At 45.0% G+C, this 23890-nt stretch overlaps 2 protein-coding genes across 2 annotated transcripts in view; both read right to left on the bottom strand.

Moving 5' to 3' along the window:
• The window catches only part of LOC121358196 (extracellular tyrosine-protein kinase PKDCC-like), an 8726-nt gene extending 8581 nt beyond the window's left edge, over positions 1–145 (bottom strand). The window contains exon 1 of the mRNA XM_041476153.1: positions 128–145. Coding sequence (XP_041332087.1) covers positions 128–145 — 18 coding nt within the window. The remainder of the gene's footprint in view (positions 1–127) is intronic.
• A 4793-nt stretch (positions 146–4938) lies between these two features.
• On the bottom strand, positions 4939–19631 carry LOC121358280 (cholesterol 24-hydroxylase). Its single transcript, XM_041476364.1, has 15 exons — positions 19374–19631; positions 16865–16942; positions 16276–16357; positions 15660–15733; positions 14931–15017; positions 14192–14330; positions 13502–13612; positions 12543–12699; positions 12158–12220; positions 10835–10907; positions 10314–10398; positions 8391–8501; positions 8039–8127; positions 7069–7135; positions 4939–6251 (listed from the first exon to the last, which is right to left on the bottom strand). Exons 1-15 carry the CDS (start codon positions 19499–19501, stop codon positions 6090–6092), a joined length of 1506 nt encoding a protein of 501 aa, XP_041332298.1. The 5' UTR covers positions 19502–19631; the 3' UTR covers positions 4939–6089.
• Positions 19632–23890: the final 4259 nt, after the last annotated feature.

Genomic DNA, 23890 nt, shown 5'->3' with positions numbered 1-23890 from the left:
TGCCCGGCCCGGCCCCGCGGGCGCACGGGGCAGCGGCGGCTCGGACCGCCCAGGCAGGGGAGGCGGCGGCGGCCGCGGAGCCTTAGCGGTTCTGGAGGAGGTGGCCCGGGGTGGGAAGCGGAGCTACCGGGTGCGAGCGGCACATCCCCGCAGACACCCGGCCACGCTCCCACGACGGCTGTTTATAGCAGAACAAGCGGGTTTCACGGGCGTGAATTTCGTCAGCCCTGCTAGACGGTACCGCAGATTACAGCCGAGGGACGTACGACGGGTAAAAATCAGTGAGAACTGGGACATCACTTTTCCCTGCCGCTTAAAACTCTCAGGTTCGGTTTCTAAGAAGAACAAACACTGGCAGTTTCTCTTATTAGAAGGATAAACCCTATTAGGTTGAATCAGTAATACACTGCCTAAGCACGGAATTGGAATTTTTTCCAGGGGGGGAAAAAAAATCAAACCAAACCTGTCCTCCATCAAAGCCAGCCAATGCAGGCAGAAAACACACATTAATCGTTTGTTTGTGAGGCGATGAGATCGATTGGTGTGGTGACACAGCTCAGGATTGCCTTCTGTGACACACGTGTACCTGCGCGGGACAGGAAAGAGTTTCCGATGCGGGTGCGAGAAGCAGGACAGGTCCCTGGCGCGGCTCTGTCACTGGTTTTAGACACGTGTCTGCACCGGGCTCTGCTGCGCAGAAAGTCAGTCAGGTTAGCTTAGGGCAGAGGCATATGCAGTTTGTCTGCTTTTAATTTAGGCAATATGCAGTTAACTCTCCTCACTGAGCAGCCTGAAACACCAGCCAAGTGGGTGGATTCACTTCTTTATGTTTGTTTATGCTACAGGAATAGAAATTAAAATAATTTCATATAGTCTGCCTCTCCACCTGGTCTGCTTCATTTTCTGCCCTAATGTTTTCAGTGGCGTAGTTAGCCACTGGACCCTCCCCAGAGAGGGAGCAGGTGATGCATGGCACAGCTGGGGTTGGAGGGTGCTGCTGTCCTGTTCCTAGAGACACAGCCCTGCTGAGAGCCTGCAGCTTCTGGCAGGTCACCCACTGGCACGGTGGGTGAGATTGCACAGGGTGTGCCCTGGCTGTGATCGAGCAGTCTAGCAAGAGACCTCTCAGTCCTGCAGTGCTGCACTGCCCTTGGGCACATCTGCTCCTTTTTCCCCTGCTCCATGCACAGCAGTGCCAGTACCTCTCTCCTGACTCACTCATAACACTGTGCACACTGCTCGGGCCACAGCCACAAGTCACCCCTGCAAAGGCACATTTGTGAAACATTCCTAAGAAATTCAACTTCAATGTCGTGGCCAGGGGATGGAGATTTTCAGAGTTTACAGCAAGTCAGCTGTCATGATGGGTGATTCCAAGACACTTTTAATAAAAATAATGTGTATAAATTATCACTTTTAAATAGCTTTCTTCCTAAAAGCCTGTAGAAAGTTTCCCTTTCACTTCTTGTTGGTTCAATACCACCAGAGCAGCCAATGAGACAGAGTACAGTACCTCAGGAGAGCACAGCTGTTCAGTAAGAGAGCAGGAGAAATGAACTCTGAACTCAGGTCATTTCCAGATGGCAGAGTTTGAGGAAGGAAGGCAAAATAAGCATTCTGCCTACATGTAAAATAATCAAGTGGAAAATCTCAGGCCTCCTGTGCTTACCCATGCACTGACAGGTTAGAAGCTGATCCCAGAACATCTCTTTCAGTAGCTGAATTTCCTTTGTTGCTTTTTAACCTTAATAGCTCTTTAATTACTGCTCTTATTTTCAAATCAAGTATACATCTGTGTCAGATTAATGAATATTCATTGTCACTGGAGAGGAATTAAATCCATTTTTTTACCTGTGTTTCCAAGGGAATAGATGCCAGCTGTGTGTACTATTATCTAATTTCAACCTGTCCTCAGCAAGACCTATTAGAGAAGACTCACAGATACATAAAAAATAACAACAAATGATTATTTACTTGCTTTGCAGTAGCACTTAAGGATTCCTGCCAAGACCACGGCTCTGCTGTGCAAGGCTTTTTGCAGACTATGGCACAAGAGGTGGCCTTGCTTGACACAGCTGACACCTGAAATGGGAAAAATAGCAAAGTGCTGCAGCAGGGATGCAGCACCCGAGTATGTGGTCATTTGAGTGTCTTTTAGTTCCTTGGAGGGTTCTGCCTGTGTTTATTGCTTTTGATAGCATGTGAGCAGTGTGTGGAGCAGATGGGTTCGTGTTACAGATATCTGCTTTGTGATTGTATGGTCTCAGCAGCAGAGGCTGCTTAAATCCTGTTGCAGCTCTCATCACACAACCCCTCCAAGTGCAAATCCACATATGGTTAACCTGTGTGCTCCCCTAGGTCCACCAGTATCTTACACTTTCTTATCTACATTCATTCCTTTGTAGGCTATAGATGGGGCAGAAGGCTGTCCACTGTTCAGAAAATATCAGACTGTGCTATAATTTCAATAAGTGTGATTGAATCTCATGCTTCTTAGCTTTTTCTGGCTTCCTGTAAGGGCTGGAATGAGATTCCTCTCATGAAAAATTGTCCTGGCACTAATGCTAGCTGGGCTCCTTTCTCAAAATGTGATGAGTCTGTACACGAAGTGTAGGTGAAAATTTGGGAGTCTCCTGTGCTCTAGACTAACTGGGGTGAGAAAGCATCCCATTTTTCCATGCCAGCACTGAAAGTGTTTGCCTTCTGAAAGACAGACACCTCTGGGTACAATTTCCCTAGCCAGTTCCCTCCTATCCTGAGAGATCTAGGCAGGAGCATTTCCCTGTTTCTTGTCTATGACAGTGATCTAGAAGGGATAGGATCAAGCTCTTGGGTTAGCATAAAAAAACCTGGGGAGAAATCCTGGGGGGAACATTTTCACTCTGAGCATACACATGAAAGTCCTGGGCATCAGTCCAGAAGAGGGAGGCCAGGAGTTTATAGGTCTGGGAGAGAGATCAAAGAAACCTGCAGCAGCCACTTCAGAACAGGAGGAAGACTTAGACAGCTCTAATAAAGACTCTTGGGAATACATGTCATCACTGGTGCCCTTGCCTTTGAGGGCAGCAGTTACCTTGACTCCTGCCAGCTGAGCTTCTGGCTGCCTCCAGAGAGTTCCCATCCAGCTGCAAGTGTGCCCATCTGAGGCAGGGTGGAAGGCAGAGGAGCTGCTGGAGGGCAGGCACTTACCTGCAGAGTGCAGGGGCAGGAGCCGTCCTGAGCAGCCTGGCTTTGCACTTCCATGTCAACTGAGAAAGCTTCTTGCATCCAGCCTCCAGGTATGCAACACTGGCCTGTGTGTGGCCATGCCTGGGTGGCACCCAGGAAAAAAACACCCCAGCAGCCATTTCCAGATTTCTCTTTGTATTGCCCAAGAGCCAGGAAAATGATAAGAAGAAAGTTAGATGAAATGTGTGAAAAGCTAGAAAGGTATGATACCTTCCTACAAGCAAGTGAACTAGGGAGACAGACCTTGCTCTGCTTTTTTGCCTTACCAGCCAGGAACCCTAGCCAAGGGCTTGGTGATATAATGATTGCCCTAGAACTGAAATAATGTTTCTCTTCCCCCACAGGAAGAAAAACTGTCCTTTCCTATGGTGTCCAAGACAGCCGCAGCTCCCACGTGTTTTTACAGCCCATGGCAGGCACAGCTGTCTCCCTAGGCACTTCTGGTCTGAGGTTTCTCAACAGGGTTTAGCAAAGCTGATGCCAGCACCCAGTTGGCACATAGGGCACTAGGAAAGCAGCTTTCCTGAACTTGTTCCGTTTGGGGTTTTTTGGTTTGTTTGTTTGGGTTGTTTGTTTTGTTTTGGTTTTTTTTTTTTTGTCAGATGAAGGATGACCTCCTGGATAGAGGTGCAGGATGAAAACATCAGAACACTGCAGGGTATCTGGATGGCCCCACAGGCCACCATGCCCTCCAGTGGTACGAGGGCAGCCTGACCTAAGAGAGGAGCTGTGAAGGCTGAGGAACGCTGCTGCTGTTGGATGCATCAGCAATGAGTGCTTGCCATCTGCTGGGAGGCAATCAGTCTGACAAGAGACACTCTTGGATGCAGGATAAAGAGCAAGACCTGGGCCAGTGGTCCTGTAAGAGCTGGATGGCATTTGGGCTTGCAGAGCGAGCAGGAAGAGTATCCTCTGAGGAGGGTAAGCACAAAACAGTCAGGAAGCTCTGGTCTTGGGCACATGAGGCCTGACAGAACTCACTGCAGAATTTTAACATGCTAACACTGCCTTGGAGGTGCCTGACCTCACTGCAGAGGTGGCAGAAGGCAGTTAGGTGTGTGTAACTAATCAGTCTCAACTAGTTCATTGTAGCACTGAGCAGAGCCCCGGTGTGGTGGCATCTCGCATTTCCACAGCACAATTTGCCAGGGTCTGTCGGGCTGTCTGTGTGCTGTTCACAGCATATGCCACTCCTGTCACAGCTTCCCCCCACTCCCCACAGCACCAATATGTCCCTGCCTTGGACATCTTCCCAGGATTCAGGCATTTGTTATGCCCCCAGTACATCCAGCCTGCCTGGCATGGGACATCCTGCATCAGCTGCTGGGAACACATGTCCAGCTGAAGAGTCCTCAATCTTCCCAATGGGATTTCATGAATGTCTAGGAAAATATAATCAGATTTCCAGCACAAGGTCTTGAAGAGCTGGTCTACTGATAGATGGATTAAACTTCCCCTTGCAATACAGGTAGTGGTACCCCAGGTGAAAGTCGTATCATTACTGTGAGGTGTTAATTGTATTATCAAAAGCAGCACCAACCTTCTGGGCTTGCTATCCCACTGCTGCACTAAATGAGATGGTGCACAACAGCAGCAAGGTCAGGAAAAGCTCTGGGATGTTACTCTCCTGGTATGGAAACCATCACAGGAACCTGACAGTGTATAGACTGTGTTCTTGCTCTTTTAATTCAGAAAGGTAAGAAACAAAAGTGACAGAATCAAATGCCTTTAATTCTCCGTATTGCATGATAGAGGAGACCCAAACTCCTATTAGGTATCCACATTTCTGGAAGGCAGCATTTTCAAATGATAGTTTTTTCTCCCTAGCAGGGCCTGGCTGCAAGCCTACATGCAGTGAGCTATTCAGCACACCTGCACAAGAAGGGGGTGCAGGACTTTCCTTCTCTTGTCTCTGGCTCAAATTGCAGACACATTTCTTCAGTGGCAACACCATTTTAAGCAGCATTTAGTTCAGGCACTTATTTCCAGCCCTCCTGTACCTACTAGACCACTGGTCTAAGTGTTACTGTAGCTTTGTGGCAAACAATATGGGGAAAAATCCAGGTTGAAATAAACACAGCAAGACTTTCCCCTGAGACACAGAAGAGTGTCTCAGAAGAATGAGCACAGGCTGTGTGGAGGCGTAGGAGGAAGCAAGATAGTCCCTTTCTACAGTATGGACTGGGAATCTATGCTTTGCATAATATCAAAGGAAAAGCAGAAGAGACTGAATAAAAATCAGGCAGTAGAACCAGGAACAAGTAGTGGCCTCGGACTCTGATTTTTTGAGTTTTTTTTTCAGGTTTTTATCAATTGTTATTCACATTTGGAGCAGGCATAGAAAAATTGCTTTGACCAAGAGACTATCTCCAAACATCTCTTCCTAAATTCAGCCCAAATCTATGCTCTACTCTTTTCTGATTTCATTGTCTAAGTAAGAAACTCCCCAAACAAGGGCTTACTTAGACCATGTTCTGTTGTATATAAGCTTAGTGGAAACCATGAACTGAGACTATAGTGTAGGCTTGTGTGGCACTCCAGGGATACCCCAGTGAAAGGATGTTCTTTTCCAAGTCTGGTCAGAATCAAGTAGCCCCCCAGGGAAAAAGAACAAACTTGGCAGTGCCAGGTACACTTCCAGATTGAAGATGCTCAGTAGAGTGACTCTCGTAAGGTTTTCTTCAATAAATTATAAGGAAGGTTAGAAATAATTTCTTCAATAAATTATAAGGAAGGTTAGAAATAATTTCAGTCTAGTAATCCTCTAAAGGGGTCTATAAAATCTAACTTTTGATTAGTGCCAAGATCTTCAAAATCAGAAGAAACTACTAGTAGCATGCCACGCTCGCCTCCCTGAGCAGTCATGCCTGGCAGCCTCTTGCAGAGCTCCTTGGCTTTAATTTACATATTACTCCATCTAGTGGCTTTAAGGTTCCAGCCTCGATGAGTTGAAAACTCTGTCCTGGCACCAGCTGTATTTCAAACCTCTGCAGCAGCTTTGCCATCACCACTTTTACCTCCATCTGTTAAGAAGAAAACTGAAGTTAGTGACAGCAAATACAGCTTGGACTGCAGCTGCTTAAAGTCAATCTGCTATCTTATACTGCTTTGTCAATGCAGAGATTTGAAAGTTAAATGTTACTCTGTTCATGCAGCCCGTTGAGTTTGGACAGAAACGTGGGGCTTCATGGATTTGAAGACAACTGACAGGCACTAAGATCAGTCTTTGTTTATGTGCTAAACCCATTTTGGAAGTCAGACTGTAAAACTAAAGCACTCTGAGGACTGGTGCTTAGATGAGCCCACAGCACAGACCCAAAGCGCTGGCCCCTGGCTGTCCTGAAACGCTCTCTGCCATGCTCACACACATTACATTGTTCCTCCTGTCCATGTAGCCTCCTCCTTCTCTGTGCCAGTTCTGGCTTGTGTCCTCCTCCAGCTGATGTTTTCCCTGCCTTGATTCTGTCAGTGGCAACCATGAGATGATCCCCAAGACTCCCTGCACACCCCCTGTGTGCTTGACCTTGGCTGGCAAAGGAGTGTTGACTGTGATTCCCATTAAAGGGTTTGGATTTGAGCAGGCTGACCCAGGAAAGTTTGAAGAGAGTGCAGCCTGCTGCTCCTTCCTGCAGCTACCTTGGCTGCAGGATGTCTGCTCCTGTGACAGCATTTGAGAGACATGCCTGTCATGGGCACGGGGGGAGATCTTCCCTCTGAGGAGAAGAGGGGCACTGCACAGGGCATCAGTGTGACCTCTGGTGCCCACCACCACCCATGGTCAGCACACCCTGAGCTGGCCCAGTGCTTACTAACCAAGTATTGTTCCAGGCCTCTACTCACCTGTGCAAACACCTGCCCGATGCAGGATCGGGGTCCCAGAGAGAATGGAAAATAGCAGTAATATGGCCTGCAAAGAAAAATGCTCAAAATTGTCACTCTGACAACGTGGTTGCAAAGAAACAAGCAAATATTTCCTCACAGCAGCAAGGAAATGGTCTAAATATCCCCTCACCTATTGGACTTGTCAAAACAGTCTCCAAATTAACTCTTTTTTTGCTTCAGAGCAGCAATACAGCTCTGCAGCACATTTCCTTGTCATCTCTCTTTACTGCATGGCTCAGCTGCCAGAGCTGTTTTGATGCATGCCAGCCTTATTTCAAAGTGTGTGTCAAACACACTCTAAATGCTCTTCAGCCTGTCATGAGGATGTCACAATCTGCCCAGTTATTGCTCCTTTGGGCAGCTCTGAACCATGTGAGTGAGGGGGTGTTGGTTTAGGAGACCAGACTCACTCTAGGCTGAAGGAAAACTCCTGACTCATGAAGAAGCTGGTGCTGATCTCTGCATCTGTTTAGTCACTCACTGGTTCCTTCTGTGGCACTCCTGACCCCTGACTAGACTTAGGCTGCCTGCCCACGTGGCTGAACAGCATCTTCTCTCCCTCAGCCCCTTCTCCCCTGTCTAATATGGAGACATTTCAAGCACCCTGGGACCAGGGCTGTCATGCATTAAATGCTTGAAATGTACTAAGGCAAATATTCAACCTGGTTTGGGCCCAAAGCTTTGACCTCAATATAAACATTTAATAACAATAACATTGGTCTTTTTTTCCTAAGGTCACACGTGGTCTAAAGAATTCTCAAACAAAAGCTGTGCATTATTGCTTTCTCTTTACATTTGGATGATTTAGTGTTACTCATATTGGAATGGAAAAATAGTTTTATTCTACTTTTCTTTCCCTTAAAATCTCTTCCTGTAATGGTTTCTTAATACTTATTTAATAACATGGGAGTAAAAAGAAGAAGCTCACTTAGGTGCATCTTTGCTGAATCGATCTGGATCAAAAGTAAGTGGATCCTTGAAAAACTTTTCCATCCTTCCCATTACATAAGTGTTGAGCTGCCAAGAAAGAGTTTATATTTGTTAGTCAGGAGCAACACACTGAAAATGCCTCTTTGCTGTCAAGAAGTATAAAACCATAAATGCCTTCCCATCTCCAGTCCCAACTGAGAGAGTCTTAATCCATACCCCAATTTTGGTCAAAATTTTAGAGAAGCCAGTACAAATATGCCCAGGGAAGACTTTGGCCCTCTCATCCACAGGTCTGTTACATTTGGATTAACTGGGGCAGCTGAAAGCTGCTGCTGGTGGGTGGGACTCACAAAGACCGTGGTGTTTGCAGGAATCCTGATGCCATTGATGACGTGCTCCTTCTGCGGCCTGCGGAGCGTCCCCGAGACGGGCGGGTACAGCCGCAGTGACTCCTTCAAAACCTGTGGCAGCAAAAAGCACAAGAGCTCAGCTAGTTCACACACTGCAGGAAACAGAAATAAAATTAATTACCTCCCTAAAGTGGCCTTTCACTTTAGTTAAATGGCAGATTTTGACTCTTGAAACGGATGCTGGTCTATCTGCCTTGGACTCCTGTGGGCAAAATATATGGCTAAAGTCAGCTCCTTCAGGCCTGCTTCTTTCTTACAGCTGGTAAAATAGAGAGAAAAAGACACAAAACACAGAAGAGATCCTGGAACAGATCTAACACGTCAAGTCAGACGAACAACTAAGTGAAAAATTATTAGGAAACAAACTCAGAGAGTGAAGTCTCCTGCCCCTGAAGAGCTGTTCTGGGCACTGGCTGCCATGAGAGTGAGTGATTGTTCCCATCTCCTTCCCACTCTCAGCTCCTGCCTTTGTCCTGCTTCTGCTGCTTGAGGAGCTGAGCCAGGTCAGAGCCCCCAAAAGGACAAAAAACAACCTGGCAAAGGAAAATGAATAGGGAATGTTGAGAAAAAAAATGGAACAAGACCACTTCTTTTGGTGTCAGTGAGCTGTAAGAATGGCTTATTTCATCAAAGTGAAACCTAATTAACAGTGCACATGAGCATCGCACTTAAAATGCAATTAACAGTGTGCATGCACGAGTGGACTAATGAAAAAGAAACCCGGACAAAAGGATTCAGAATTGCCTGAACAACAGGAGAGGAGTCCCATAGTCTCTGATACTCCAGTGATGGACTGGCTCTGACCAAGGGTGACTGATTTTGATTGTACAGATCCAAGATTGTGCTGTTAAATAAACAGTCTGCTTTGTAGAGCTCTCATGTGATCTGTCTTAAAACTGAAAGGCTTAGATACCTCATCCTAATGGGAGTGGTGTAATTGTGATGGTGTTTGGAGAAGCCTAAGGAAGCCTGCTGATTTCTGTAATCACATAGAACTGCCTTTTGCTTATGAGAAATAGACCTATGAAATCTATCTGCTATCAATGCACAGTAATTTGTGGGATGGGATATGCCAAATGGTAAAACACAGTTGCTCACCTCAGCAGGGCACTTAAAACAAAAAGGATCATGGTGGACTACTAAAATCAAAGGGCAATTTATGCACAACAGCTGCCAGGACTGTGATTCAGCCTCTCCTGAGGGCTACTGGTGTCCCTCATCTTGTGTAAAAAGGAAATGCAACACAAACACTGGCTAATAGCCAGCCCTGGATTTGCAGTTCATTACCAACCAGCACTTCTATATACAAGACCTCTTTTAGGACCAAACTCTTTCCCCCACCACCTCCAAGTGACTGAAGAGGGTTTCAAGACTGAATAATGAAAAACTGACATTAGAAAACTCAGCATTATTTTTGGGCTATTCTCAAATCCCACTTTGTTGCATATGGTGAGATCATAGCTGGAAATGCTTTAACAATAATCAAAAAATGGAGCAGTGAAAAAGGAAAGTGTGTGGGATTCACACACAGGTTGGGCTCTAATCTGCACACCTTTCTTAAAATTACAGCTATTGCTTCACTTCAAACAGATAGGGATTATGCAACTCTACTCTAGCTTCCAGACTGGTAATGATTAAGGAAAGCAGTGAAGGAATTTGTAAATTTGAGGAGCATCTTCTCAATAAGTCTGGGTTGCTGCAAATGTGTCATGCTACCTGCTGGCTGACTCTCTGGGGACAAACATTATCAGAATAAAATATTAGCAGCGTTTTTAAAATTTTAGAAGTGTGGGGCTCCTCCATGACATGTCAGAGGTGCTACCAAACAGCTTTGCCTGGTACCTTACCTCACTCCTACAGTACCTGAGATAAGTAGGTGAGCTTGCCAAGATCCTCATAGTCAACGTCTCTCTTGGCACCAAGAACCTCATCCACTTCAGCCTGAGCCCTGCAGGTCAATTAAAACTTGTTAGATGCAGATGCCTGTTTCTTGCTAGGCAAGTTGATAAATTACATTATTTTATGTTCCAGACACCGAGTTGGACTTAAACACCCATCCTCAGGCAAAATGCCAATCAGTTCCCATCCAGGCTTCCTGAACTTGTGCCTCATATCAGGATGAGGCAATGTGCATACAAGGCAGCTGAATCAGGTGGGATTTGGGACCTACATGTATAAAGGCTTTGAAAAAATCACCTAGGTGAAACTGAAATAATCCATCGTAAGGTTTTTCTTTTCATACATTTTGGATATATTGGTACTAGGAAACTGTTTCTTTTGGAAGGGAGGCTAGAATTTAATGATCCTATCTTTTTAATAACCCTTACAATTATGTTCACCTTGAAATTAACATCAAGCTGGTCTGAAAATTGGAGCACACATACCTTTCCAGTATTTCAGGATGCTGACCCAGTGCCATTACTGTGAATGTCATCTGATTGGCACTGGTTTCATGACCTAATGATAACAAAAACCAGTTTAAAAGTTAGTATGAAATAATAACATGATACAAAGGTGTTCTACAAGGTGATTGTGAATAGGAAGCTTTAAACATCAAACCCCAAATGTTTTGTTTTAAATATGCTAGAAAATAAAGGAAATAATAAAAGGTACATGAAGTTTACAGAAAGAGCTTTCAACAATGACAAGAAAAGGACATAGCTGGTAAAGATATGACCCATCTTGCCCAAGCGAAGCTGCAGTGTTGCATGCAGCACCTACTGGTCATGAGCTCTCTAACAGGAGGGCCAGTGAGGTCCAGGATTTGCCTTGTCATATTATGGGACACACAGTTCTGCCAAAAAAGGAAGGATTTACTGTTTTTGAGGGAAAACAGAGCTTCTTATCATCTTTCTTTGAAAGGTCTGCTTTATGTGTTAGGATGACCCTGCTTGAGCAGGGAGTTTGGAGCAGAAGACACTTCCAACCTTATCCACTTCATGACCCTCTGATGTGGACACTTTTCCCTTTTTTTCATGGACAGACATATGTACTATTTTTAAGCATTACAGAAAACAGACTTTTGCAAAGATCTCTGCTACAGTAACATCTTTCTTGCTAAAGAACAGCATTTTGACCACACCTTCTTATGAACCTAAATCATCTTGATCTGCAAGATCTGCAAAGAAAACCAAACTATCTCATATAATTACTCAGCCCATACATTTTCTGATTGGCTTGACAGTGCCTTTTTCTACTTAGGCAAGAATGGCATTTAATCATGTGGGTGAGGTGATGCAAAAACACATTGAGCAGGGAAAAGATGTTTTTGGTGGGGTTTAGTGGGATCTGGGCGGTTTAGTGGGATCTGGGTGGAAGGGCCAGAACCCCATAAGGAATAGCTTTGCACCACAGTGGGCAGTGGAAAGACAGAGGCTGGAACACAGAGTGGGAAGCCGGTGGTTGGAAAACACCAAGCTGGCATTATTTGCTGCATTGGTATCACTGAAAGAGGACAATATATCATTTGCCTGTGAGAAAATTAAGAGTTCTCTTCAGACCTCACCCAGCTGGTCCTAAGCCAGTGTAATACACTTGGTCTTCCAACCAAGAGACTCCTGGTTGCAGCATCATCACATGGAGTGATGATGTTAATCATGATGTTAATTATGATTTTAAAAAAGTATGTTAATCATAACCTTGTAGACAGCTCAAGAATGAGTACAGCTTTCCACATTACATACCCAAGCATTAAAATAGCTACCAACCTGCAACAAAGAAAGTGACAAAGTTATCCAGAATGTTTTCATCATCTCTAGTCTCCTCCAGAGCTGTCAAGGTAGAAAAACAAATGGAATTAGAAAATGGCCCTGTGCCCCAGCTGGACCAGCCAGAAGGCTCTGCCCTGTTTGGCACATATTGGCTGAGGTGGCATCGAGAGAGGATGCTGAGTGGGCATTTCAGTGGTGACTTGTGACCAATATTTGATCCAACACAAAGAAACAGGGAATTTTCAAAGCAATCCTCACTATCTTCAGTGTGAAAACAACTATAAAGGAAGATCCAAGTTCAGATCCCCAAAACAATCCTCCCTGAATTTCACAGCAAAACATACCACAGAGAAATTCACTCAAACAGTAAGGTGTCTCTTACCATCTCCTTTCAGTATCTGTGTAAGAATATCCATTGTAACTTCTTTCCCACTCTGGATGGCTTCTCTCCTCTGGTCAATGCACTGCTTCCCCACACGTCTCAACAGCCTCACACTCTCTCTGGCCTCCTTTACCAGCTTCTGCTTCCCTGGCATGAACTGAATACAGAATTTCTTTTGTCATTTTATTCCTTTTGCTGGTAAAAAATAATGTCAGTGTTATTTTACAAGAGAGCACCTCGTTTTCCACTAAATGTCACTTGTCACAAAAACATTTGCTCTCCATGCAACAAAGTGAATGCCTGCAGGATGAAGGGTTTGGACTGAAATAAGAAATATTTCAATCTGTGCATGCTGATGTCATGTCTCGTCAGAGTCAGAGCTGATGTTTTGGGCACTGTGAGCAAAATTCATCACCTCTCCGTGGAAAGAAACTGCAGCATGCAATGCAGAATCTCAGCCCTGTCTCAAAAAGGAAAACAGGAGCTCTAGAAGCCTGAACTACAGCTTTCATGAGACACTTGAATAATCCTTTACTTAAACATTTAGTATTAAATCCATCATTTCCTAGCAGATGAATTTGGCAGATGAATCTGGGTTGAAAATATAATTTTTTTCATAGCAAGAATGCTCAAATTTCTTCCACCCTGAGTGAAGGCTGCCATCCTTCTTGGACAAATGGCAAAAATCTCTATTTTTAATGGGAGAGCATAAAATCATATCAGAAGGAGACACATGCAGGGGGGAACAAGAGAAAAAAAAAAAAAAAAGAAGCATTAAATATTAATGTTCATTTAATGAGTTTTTTAAAGCAGTAATGAATTTTATCTTGAAGCCCACTGGAGGGAAAGATCTACAGATGACTGTTTTCCCAACATATATGGACCTTGCACATCTCCATGAATTCAAACAGGAGCAGCTGAATGTGAGGAGAGGGGACTGAAGTGAGGAGAGTACAGACCCTTATGAAGGGGTCGCGTGCCTTGTTCAGTCCCTCCATAATCTTAGTCACAGCGTTGGGTAAAGGTGTCTGGTCATCACTCAGTGCATTCAATTCCAGGCCAAAGGCTACCTGAGAAGCAGGAGAGAAAAAGGCAACTTGCTGAGGTGGGGGTGAAAGAGCAGGACAGCTTCACAGCACCACCATTTCCCCTAAAAATATCTCAGGCTGGATCCTTCCTTGCAGGAGGCTGAGATGGGAGGGCAATATCAACATTATGTTTTCTCCTTATTTGGGTGGATTACTAATTTACCACTATTCTCCATTCCTCCCAAACTGGCTTGCACAGAAAGGGAAAAGGCAGCGTAAGGCAGAATTCCTGCTGACATGCAATGGCAATAATACAACCTCCAACCATGAAAGAGCCCTGGTGTGTCCCTTTTGGCATGGAGGGCATGAGGCTGAAAGGACTTTTGCAAAGGGTCCCCATCCTGCAGGCCACACCCAAACTACACCAACCCTTCTCTACCCACCCTTTCCCATGGCTCAGCCTGAATGGAAGTGGCACTATTAGTCCTGCAGGTCTTCTGGCACTGCTGGGTAAAGCTCTTTCTCCCTGCCTCCAGCTCCTGATCCCGTCCTGCTGCTGGGAGGCATCACTTCCATCCCTTCCTGCCACTTGAGAGGAAACAAGGAAGGGACAGCTGGTACCTTTCCAATGACATCCATAGTCAGCCGGCTCATCATCGACAGCATGCTAAACTCTGTTTTTCCATCTGCCTTTTCCTCCAGCTTCTCCATCAGCTCCTCTGCTTTTTCATTAAATGTCTCCATCAGACCAACCAGGTAGCTGAACAACCAATAAAGATAAGTATTGGGGGCTCTGGAGTGCACATCTTTGCTCACACAAAATAACCATTGTTATTTTCCATGTTATTACCATTTTCCAGAAAATGGTAAAGTTTTTTTTTTTTAATTTATAATTATTTTGCCTTAATACATTAAAAAGCAAACATATAGAATGAGCTACATTCTTCTTAATCAGTCCTGCTCTGCCCTGCCATGTAATTAACATATGTCATGGCAAAGGGCAGTGGCCTGTGCCCTTTGCAAATGGACTTTACCTTTAGACCCTATATACAATGCATCAAGGTGCACAAGGAAACCTGACCAACTCTCTGCCTTATTTTTTCCAACAGTATAAGGCAGCCATAACCATGCTCCAGGATACACAACCTTGGGACCTTTGTGCCATTGCTGAGTTCATAAGGGTGTCACTGCTCTGTGGTCAAATTATACTTAGCATGGGAACGGATGTGCTGGATTCTATGTTAAACATGATTTTGGCACTGAATGTTGGGGTCTTTTTCATCCAAATATCAAATAATGACAGGGAGAAGCATGACAATACAGTAAAAGTAACAGATGGTCCCAGAAGTGTTTGCCTTACCTTCGGCTGAAAGCTGGATCCATTATCCTCCGCTGCTTGTGCCAATGTTCATGGTTGCAAACAGTTACCAAGCTATTCCCTAGAAACCTAGCACACAGGAAAACAAGGAAAGGAACAGGTTTATCCAAGGGAGCCTGCTGAACCCCGTGTAGTCACAAATGCAAGTCTTTCACATCTACTTTTTAAAATTTTTCCACGTGTAGGGAGCACTTTTGAGTATGCAACCATTGCATCACTGTGGATGACAACTGAACCACTCCAGGTAGGTGTGGACTGCTGAGTTCAATAAGATACTGGTTCACGACACCTGCTATGCAAATAATTAATATAATAACTGGATTATTATATTTTTTAAAGCTTCAGACTAACAAAGAAAAATTCCCTTTTTTGGAATTGAATTTAGAAGTTGCAAACTTCCATGCCTTATGGAGTGCTCTAAAATCTGAGAACTTTGATGATGGTCTTGAGCAGACTGCTCTGAGACTAACTGGACATCCTCAGGGGGAAAAAGGACATATGATCAAGGTAAAACAAAATCCAACATATCCTCCTCCCTGACTGGGAAGATATTTGACTTGACATATAGTTTAATAGGTACATGCTGCTTATGTGTGTCTGGAATCAGAAATTAATCCCCACACTAAGGTAAACGGTCTGAGTCAAAATGACATGCCTGTGATATTATTAATCTTATTAATCTCACAGTAGCTTCAGATGGGTTTTGCCTACCTCTCACCAAACAGGCTGAAGAGGCTACCATACACTATCGGATCCTTTGGGTGCTGGGGTGACATCAAGAACTCCTAAAATCAAACCTCATGTCAGTGAATACTGATTGCAATCTCTTTCCCAGACAAAATGCAAAATTTCACTCACACACATCTACTTTTTTCTTCTGCAGCTACAGTCTGAAGAGTAGATGAATTACTTGGTGTGCCCTGATTCCCCAGTTCCTGTGCTGCTAGCTTGCTTTGCATCCTTCTAGCACTTTTTTGCCCAATGACGTCAAATCTCACTCTGTTGTAATTGCAAAGATTTAGAGAAAGCAATTTGGTCTCTCGTGCCCCATTCATGTGAGATACTAAGCTCTTGTAGAGAGCCTGCTTTTCACAAATGGAAAATATTTGCTATATGTGCTGTTTAAATAAAAGTAACAAAATAAATTAACTGATCAAGGAAAAAAGGAATCAGGACAGCCTGGAGAGCAAAGTGTCTCATCGTCCTAACCCAGCCAGAGCCAAGAACAGATTGGCTGCTCTGTGCTGCTCTGACCATCAGGCACCAGCTCTCCTGTTATGGAGGATGGGCCTATCCCCACCATTGATTTGGCTTTATTTTTCAGTACCTTCACTCCTTCAGGACTCACAACCAATAGTGAGAGTCTGTGAAAGGCATTAACTCGTACAACAGGTCCATATTTCTCTGCCCTGTAAGAAGAGAAAATTTATAAAAAGAGAATTATGGTACAAACTACCAACATGTAACAGCTTAGACCTAATAACCTTGAAGGACCAGAGCACATTGCAGTGAGAACTACTGCAGTCCCCAGCCAATAAAGCCATTAAGAGAATCACAGGACAGAATAATCAAGGTTGGAAGAGTCAAGTTCAAGATCATCTGATCCAACCATCAATCCATCACCACCATAATCACCCCTACACCATATCCTCAAGTGCCACATCCAGATGCCTCTTGAACATTTCCATGAAGTTACTCCACCACTATCCTTATTCCAATGACTAACCATTCTTCCAGTGAAAAAGTTTTTTCTAATATCTAATTTGATCTGAAAGACCAATGCTTTCCCTCTAGCTCCTTTGCCAGCCTTCTTAATGATAATAATTATGTAATTCTATAAGGATCTTTGTACATTGATTTCTCCATATGTGCTACAGGACTACCCCATTCAATGTTATTGAAGTGCCTCAACTTACCACTGCAGCAAGAGACCTGGTGTAAACTCCTGTTTCCTCACCATTCTCCATATGATTGGCAGGTGTCCAAATAAAAAGCTGCAGAATATGAAGGTTAAGAGTGTCATGAGGAGTGTCATAGGGTTTTGTATGGATTGCAATCCTGGTTACTCAATGAGTGTTCTCATGTTTTCCTCGAAAGGGAAGATGAAAATAACTCTGAGCTGTGCCAAAGCCCAGCCCTCACCAAGCTGGTGAACTGGGGACCAAAGACAGGCTGGTGCTCACATGCAGCCAGGAAGAGCAGCACAGAGATAAAGGATGAGGTCTTTTTCTTAAGCTGTATTGTAGGAGATGTTTGGCTCTGGATGGGATCCCCCACGAACTGCTTTGCTCTTTGCCTGAGTGAATCAGCTATTACATTGCCGTACATGAAAGAGATATTTGCATTAAATACTCCTTAATACGTGCTTATCCCTGGTAAGTGTAACTTCATTTCTGTCAATGAATTTCTGTTAAGGGAAATTAAGAATGTGAAAAATGCGTATTTTATGATTGGCTTTTCGCAAATATTAAAATGAATATTATATGCTTTATGTTAGAAAGTTATGCTGTATTAATTTTTTTAAGTAGTGTGTTAAATATAGTTTTAAGTTATAACATAATGTTAAAATAGAAACCATGCTATGTGAGATATTTTTTTTTCCTAAAGAAAGGCCTTGTACTGAGATAGCAGCCACAAGACACCTAAATCTTTCAGAGAAAGAGAATTTATTGCTCCCTTATCAGAAGAAACTAACTTCTTCCCGCCTGGCTCAGACATGAAGACATCATTAAGATTAAGAGGAAGAAGTTGACGATGAGCAGACAGAATTCTTTGTTTGAATGGAATTTATGCATCACGTAAGAGATGTATGAATATGCAACAGGCTGTTGTTTTTAAGGGTTAATCCTCTGTTAACGGGTATCCTTTTTCAGGCTTATTTTCCCAGAAAAAGGTACCTGGACATCCAGAACTCTTTGTTTTTTTATTGTCTCATATTGTCCTAATCTCAATTGTTCAAATTTTATTACTCTAATTATATTACTATTTTATAACCATTTTATTACAATTAAACTTTTAAGATTTTAAAAACAAGTGATTAGCGTTTTTCACAAGGAACCATCTCTTTCTGTCCAAAACTGCATCATTTCAAATACTAAGGAGGATAATATTGAAATTGAAGAAATTAAATACAGCTTCATTAAATACTTCTTCAAATACAATTAAATAGCTTCTTCAAATACAGCTGCATTAAAAACTTAAGAGATCAATTCCTTTTTTCAGCTGTGAGTGGTGAATTCTCTCTGGCTTTGCATAAATCTGAGGGAAGATTTGGCCAAGCTCCTCTCTAAATGAAGCAAGCTGCACTCAAGATCTGTTTTCCATTTGAGAGACAGACAGCCATGTTATCATCCTTTCCAGTATAAATAAGCTATGGGGGGAAACAGGCTCTTATTTTATTACTGTTGGAACTGGGAGGCACTTAAAATAACAAGAACTCAACAAAGTTACTCAACAGCTACAGAAACTTTTAATCCTCCATTTGTTTGACTCCTTCTTTGTAACTGTATTCCAAAAAGATGTGAAAGCCCCAAATGCAACTCCTTTCTTAGGTGAGTAATCTACAGCACAGGAAATGAGGTCCCACTCATGGGCTCCTCTGGTGTGCCATCACTCCACGGTGTTACTTCACACCTCAAAATGAACCTAAGGATGAGCAGGTTCAGGTATGACAAGATCATCCTCTCTCTACTCCTGGTATCTGACCCTGATTACACAAGTAGGCTGAAGCCTGGAGGTGGGCAGGAGAGAGTGCTGTCCCTAAGGCAGGGTATGAGTGCTGGCGTCTCTTCCTGCGGCGTGTTGCGGAGGGCACCTGCACCCACAGGTGAGGTTAAGTGGGGAGCTCACACACTGCTGAGGGAACCGTGACTCCTTGTGACAGCGCTGCCACTGCCTCGCTGGCAGCGTTCTCATTGCCCTTTATCACTTACGAAATTTTTATTTATTTTTGGCAGAAACTAAATACCTAGCTTATAAAGGAGGGCACGGAAGGTGCCTGCTGGAGTTGGTGTCACTGTGCCCCGTGGCGCAGCGGTGCGGGTCCCTCCGGCCCTCTTCAGGGCCTGAGCGAACGCACAGCTCCTGCGGGCGGCTCTGAATGGGCCCTTCGCGCGGCTGTGGCCGCTCGGGAGATGCGGGTCAGGACACGCAGCCCTGGCCAGCCAGGCCGTGCAGCTGAGCAGGCTGCGGGATCCCCAGCGATGCCGGGCGCCAGCGCTTCCCGGGAATCGGGCACCCCCGAGCGCTGTGCCCAGGCTGTGTCCCCCCTCGCCGCTGCCCTTGCCCGCACCGGCCCGGCCCACGGACAGCGGCTGCAGGGCTGATTTCCTGCTCTGACGCCGCCTCACGGCTCCAGCCTGGCACGGAGCGCTAAGAGACACCGAGCCAGCCCTCCGCCGCCTGGCCTGCCCGGCCGGCCCTTACCTTTCCCGCGGGGCGCCGGGGATGTAGTCGTACTTGACGTGGATGTACTGCACGTAGCAGCAGTACAGGATGAAGGCCAGGAGGGCCAGGGCCAGCAGAATCCCCCCCGTCGCCCACAGCACCTCCATCCCCGCCGGCTGCCAGCGCGTCCCCCCGCAGGGCGAAGGGCGGCCGGGGCGAACCGGGAGAATCGCCGGCTGCGGGCGGGGACGGCCCCGTTAAAGAGCCCGGGGCGGCGGCGGGCGGGGACGGCCCCGTTAAAGAGCCCGGGGCGGCGGCGGGCGCGCTGCTGTAAAACACGCGCGCCGCGTGTGCCCATGGGTGTGTGCGTGCGTGCGTGCTCCAGAGGAGGGCACGAAGATGCTCACAGCGCTAGAGTACTTTTCCTAGGAAGACAGGATGAGACTGTCGGAGCTGTTCAGCCCGTAGAATATGAAACTTCGGGAGATACCTTACTGCTGGGGCTGTAAAAGAGCTTGTTACAAGGGCATGTAGTGATATGACACGAGGAAATGTCTTTGAATTTAAAGAACGTAGATCTAGATTAGATGTTAGGAATAAATTCTTTACTATGAGGATAGTGAGGCACCAGAACAGGTTGTCCAGAGGAGTTGTGGATGCCACATCCCTGGAAGTGTTCAAGACTGGCGTTTTTTCCCTGTTAAGGCTGTCGTTTTAAAACTGCCTGCTTTCAGAAAAAAGCTACCATTCCTTCCCACTGGTCAGGCAGAGCATATAAAGATAACACGGTATGAGTATCCATCACTAGGAAAGATATAGCAAGAATAGCATCACCCAGAGAAAGTTTAAAAACTAAAGCCAGCTGATGTTTAAAAACTAAAGCTAGCTGATAAAACCATGGTTTTAAAGACATTCAATGAACTTCCTGATGAAACATTGATTTTCAGAGTGTCATAAATGTTTTTCCAGCATACTTTAAGAATAGATCGTAACTACCTGTAAGTTGTTGTTTCATTTGGAATCAGTCTCAGAATAATTCCTGTGAAAAGGTCCTGCTTGTACCTTGTTTGTGAGCAGCTAACTGGGAGGTGATAAAATATTTTGTATTTTATACATTTTTATGGGAAAGAGAGGCTATGTGATACAGTTCTAATCCCTGAGTAAATCAGGTATGCTCTCACAATTAAGCTTCTCAGGCAAATATAATTATCCTGATAACTCCCCTAAGTATTCAGCCTGGATACGCTGCAGAAATTATCTTATTTTTGATGCTTTAAAGAGGAACTTCAATAAAAGCTGTTGTTTGTGTTCCAACAAACTTTAATACAACCCTTCGTTTGTATTCTAACGTGTTTCTAGACCCTCGAGTGAAGGACGTGATCCCAAGACACTTTTGTGTTTATGATCTGCCCGGGAGCCACACGCTGCGCTGGGAGGAAGGAGCAAGGCTGGGCTGGGCTGAGCTTCCCCGCGTGTCCCTTTGCTGCTGGGGACTGAACTGCCACCGCGTGGACATTCTGCCAACCTGCACATTCCCGAGAAAAGGCAAGAGAGATCTGCGAGCCGACCGCAAGAGCAGAGAACTGGGAGCTGTTAACAGGTGAAGTTCCAAGGTGAATTTGAAAAGCTGGTGAGACATAGGGTTGGCCCGAACTCCTGCTCTCTTTTGCTTGGCTTTGCATGGTTATCTAGGTTTGAAAACATTCTGTTCTCTCTCTGAAGATGCAGCATTGTTTAAGTTGTAAATGAGGATAGCAAGAAGGCAGGGCATAGGCAGCTCTTGTGCTGGGAAATTACTTCAGCAGCACACAAATAGCCAGAGGGCTGGGCACCCTGGTCACTCAGAATTTACCACGGCAGATGTGGACAAGAAAACTCTCGTAACAAGTTAATAATGATAAATGAGCTGATCTAAATCCAGACCTCTAGCCACAGGTTACGTTGGATATAGGAGTCAAAACAAAATCTGCAGTGGATTAGGTGTTACCCAGCATTGCCAAATACAGCCCTTTGCAGTGATTTTCACCCTGAGTCAGTTGTCCCCCAGCCCTTATATACTGAGGTCCTGATCATTCTGAGTCAATAAAAATTTCCAACATGGAGTGGACAAGTGAATTGCTACATGTTAGTAATAACAGGAACAGTCTACGGGTTTAGTGATTGCCAACAGCTAATGCCCCTGAGGAACAAACTACTTGATGTGATACTTGTACAACAGAACACCACAGCCTTTTTTTTTGTTGTTGTTAAAAATAGCATCCCTATTTACCACATTATTGCAAAGGAATGATTGCCATTTCCATCATAGCTGCTTTTCTGACAATGTTGAAACATTGCTCGAGGCAGCTCTATATGTGCACCTGTGCCCCAGACACGAGAGCCTTGGGAAAGTCATGTACGAGGCAGCAAGGTATGAACACTCATCAAATGGGTTCCATGTTTTGTTGGTTTACAGAGGGGGAAAAAACTGTTTTCTTAAAGCTTAAATTTAGAATACAGTTAGTAGTTATTAAAAAATTATTACACCTCTTTTCAAATGGAAGAATGTGTGATTATGTCTGAAAGTATCTAGGGGGGGGCCAATGCATCTCACATGCCAAGCTGACCTTTATAGAGGACTATTGGCATGTTTCCAATATGAAATCAGACTTGGATATTGATACTTGTGACTGTTTTTCTCCTCTGTGCTTCTGAATTTCTATGTTGACCACACCCAAACAGCGACAGGCTGAGCTCTCCTACAGAGGGATGGATTTGTGCTGGGGACTGTCCCCCCCACAGCCCTATCAATGCTAATTCCTGAAAGGAGAGGCAGCCTGAGCTGGGCACAGCCCTGGGAGTGGTTTGCTGGGTTTGGGCCCTGGGCCAGGGCAGGCATTCAAGAGCAGCTCTTCTCCCTTGGCCATCATAAAGCCCAAACAAAGGTCTAACTGGTGAGGGGCTGACAGGGGAGATAAAGGCAAGACAAACACGGTGGCAGCAAGCTGGGGCCCTCCACCTTTGCACCCTGTGCCAGTGTCACACACAGTGCCACCACTGAGCTTTCTGAACTTGAGTCATGTCTTCAGTACAGTTTCAGTGTCAGTGGATTTCTCTGTGTTCATTAATGTGATGCATGTTCCTCATGCTGTTCATACCCTGCAGCCTGACCTGGGCAGACCTGAAACTCCCCTGACACGGAGGATATCCTCATGGTGTGCTCCAGCCAGGGCTCAGCCCCAGGAGGGTTTTGCCAGCATTTGAATGAGAACCCCTGATACAACACCCTACCTATTTCACTGTCCCTCCACTGCCTGAGCAGTAAGCTCTAAAGATTATTCCTGGATATGTTGGGAAGATTTATCTATTGGATTTCTTGGAAAGAGCATGGTAAGATCAAATTAAGATAATGTCTATACTGCAGACTGCAACACAGTGTGGCAGTGAATGCCCAGGCTGGATGCTAAGCACCACAAGGACATAAGTGAAAAATCCTGAACTCTGGGCAGAGCTACTCTGCCTTGGAGGTAGAGAAAAAGACATGGAAAGGTTGAGTTTACACTGTTCCCTTAGAGATATGATGGGTCCTCTATGTGAAGCAGCTATGCTAGCTTAAGGAAAGATATGCAAGGAAAAATGCAGGTGCTCCAGTCTCAGTCATAGAGTTGAATCAGGAGACAAGGCAGCAAACCATATTGCTACTTTGGGACTGCCACATGAGGAAGTACGTGAGGAAGTCTGCTTGTACTCTGGGCTAGTTTAAGATTTATCCTGAATTAGCATCCAGGAAGTATACTGTCATGTTCAAGTGTAGCAGCAGGGCTTATTAGTTTATCTAATGCTTACTTGGTGTGACATCCTGCTATATAAAAATGGTATCACTAAGAATCCTATTAAACAACAGATGAGATAGCAGGTATTTAAATGCATGTGTACTTGCGTGCTTTAAATAGTACAGGCTCATCATTTAAATACCAGTGAACCAGACTGACACATACCAGGAGTGAGAACAGATATATTTTAGGCTTGGAAGGGACCACAACGGTCAGAAATACTTTGCCAGCATCATAGCAGTGCACTGAGCTGGCAGGCACAGACATGCACACACAGCCACGTGTGCTGAGCCGGCTCGATCCTATTTGAACACCTTCCCCACTCAGTGCAGGCTGGGAGAAGGGATAAGAGGAAAAAAACCATGTACTTAGAAGACTTGTCTCTTTCTCTGCTAATAGCTATTTCCCTGTGGAGCTGGCAGCACCCACGTAGCAGCATCAGCAAACACCTGAGCAGCAATCAGGGGGTGCAGGGCTCTGTGCCAGCACAGCCAGGCACAGCTCGCTCTCATCCCTGGGGCTGGCTCCCTTGTGCCTCTGGCTGCCACCAGAGCCTGTGTGTCACCCTGCCTGCCAGCCAGGGGTGGTGGAAATCCCCACCAGCAATATCCAAGATGTACGTGGCCTCTGCTTGTTCTCAGGATGTTCAAACAGAGTAAAGCAGGTGCAGGGTAATTAACAGTTAAATTAGAAAAAGAATACTTAATAGTTAGAAAATGCTGGTGAAATTCCTGCCTAATTAGT

Source organism: Pyrgilauda ruficollis, unplaced genomic scaffold (genome assembly GCF_017590135.1).
Source record: "Pyrgilauda ruficollis isolate IOZ18807 unplaced genomic scaffold, ASM1759013v1 scaffold38, whole genome shotgun sequence".
Lineage (NCBI taxonomy): Eukaryota > Metazoa > Chordata > Aves > Passeriformes > Passeridae > Pyrgilauda > Pyrgilauda ruficollis.
The sequence above is the reverse complement of the archived record's forward strand: the minus strand, read 5'-3'. Positions and strand labels throughout refer to the sequence as shown.

What these genes read in the sequence shown, in the direction of transcription:
- LOC121358280 (XM_041476364.1), bottom strand. Translation starts at nt 19,501, where the DNA reads ATGGAGGTGCTGTGGGCGACGGGGGGGATTCTGCTGGCCCTGGCCCTC. An exon ending in CATCCTGAAATACTGGAAAG is followed by an intron (nt 10,399 to 10,834) that starts GTATGTGTGCTC and finishes ATTGACCTGCAG; the next exon opens with GGCTCAGGCTGAAGTGGATG. An exon ending in TTCAGCAAAGATGCACCTAA is followed by an intron (nt 7,136 to 8,038) that starts GTGAGCTTCTTC and finishes TTTTCTTTGCAG; the next exon opens with GCCATATTACTGCTATTTTC.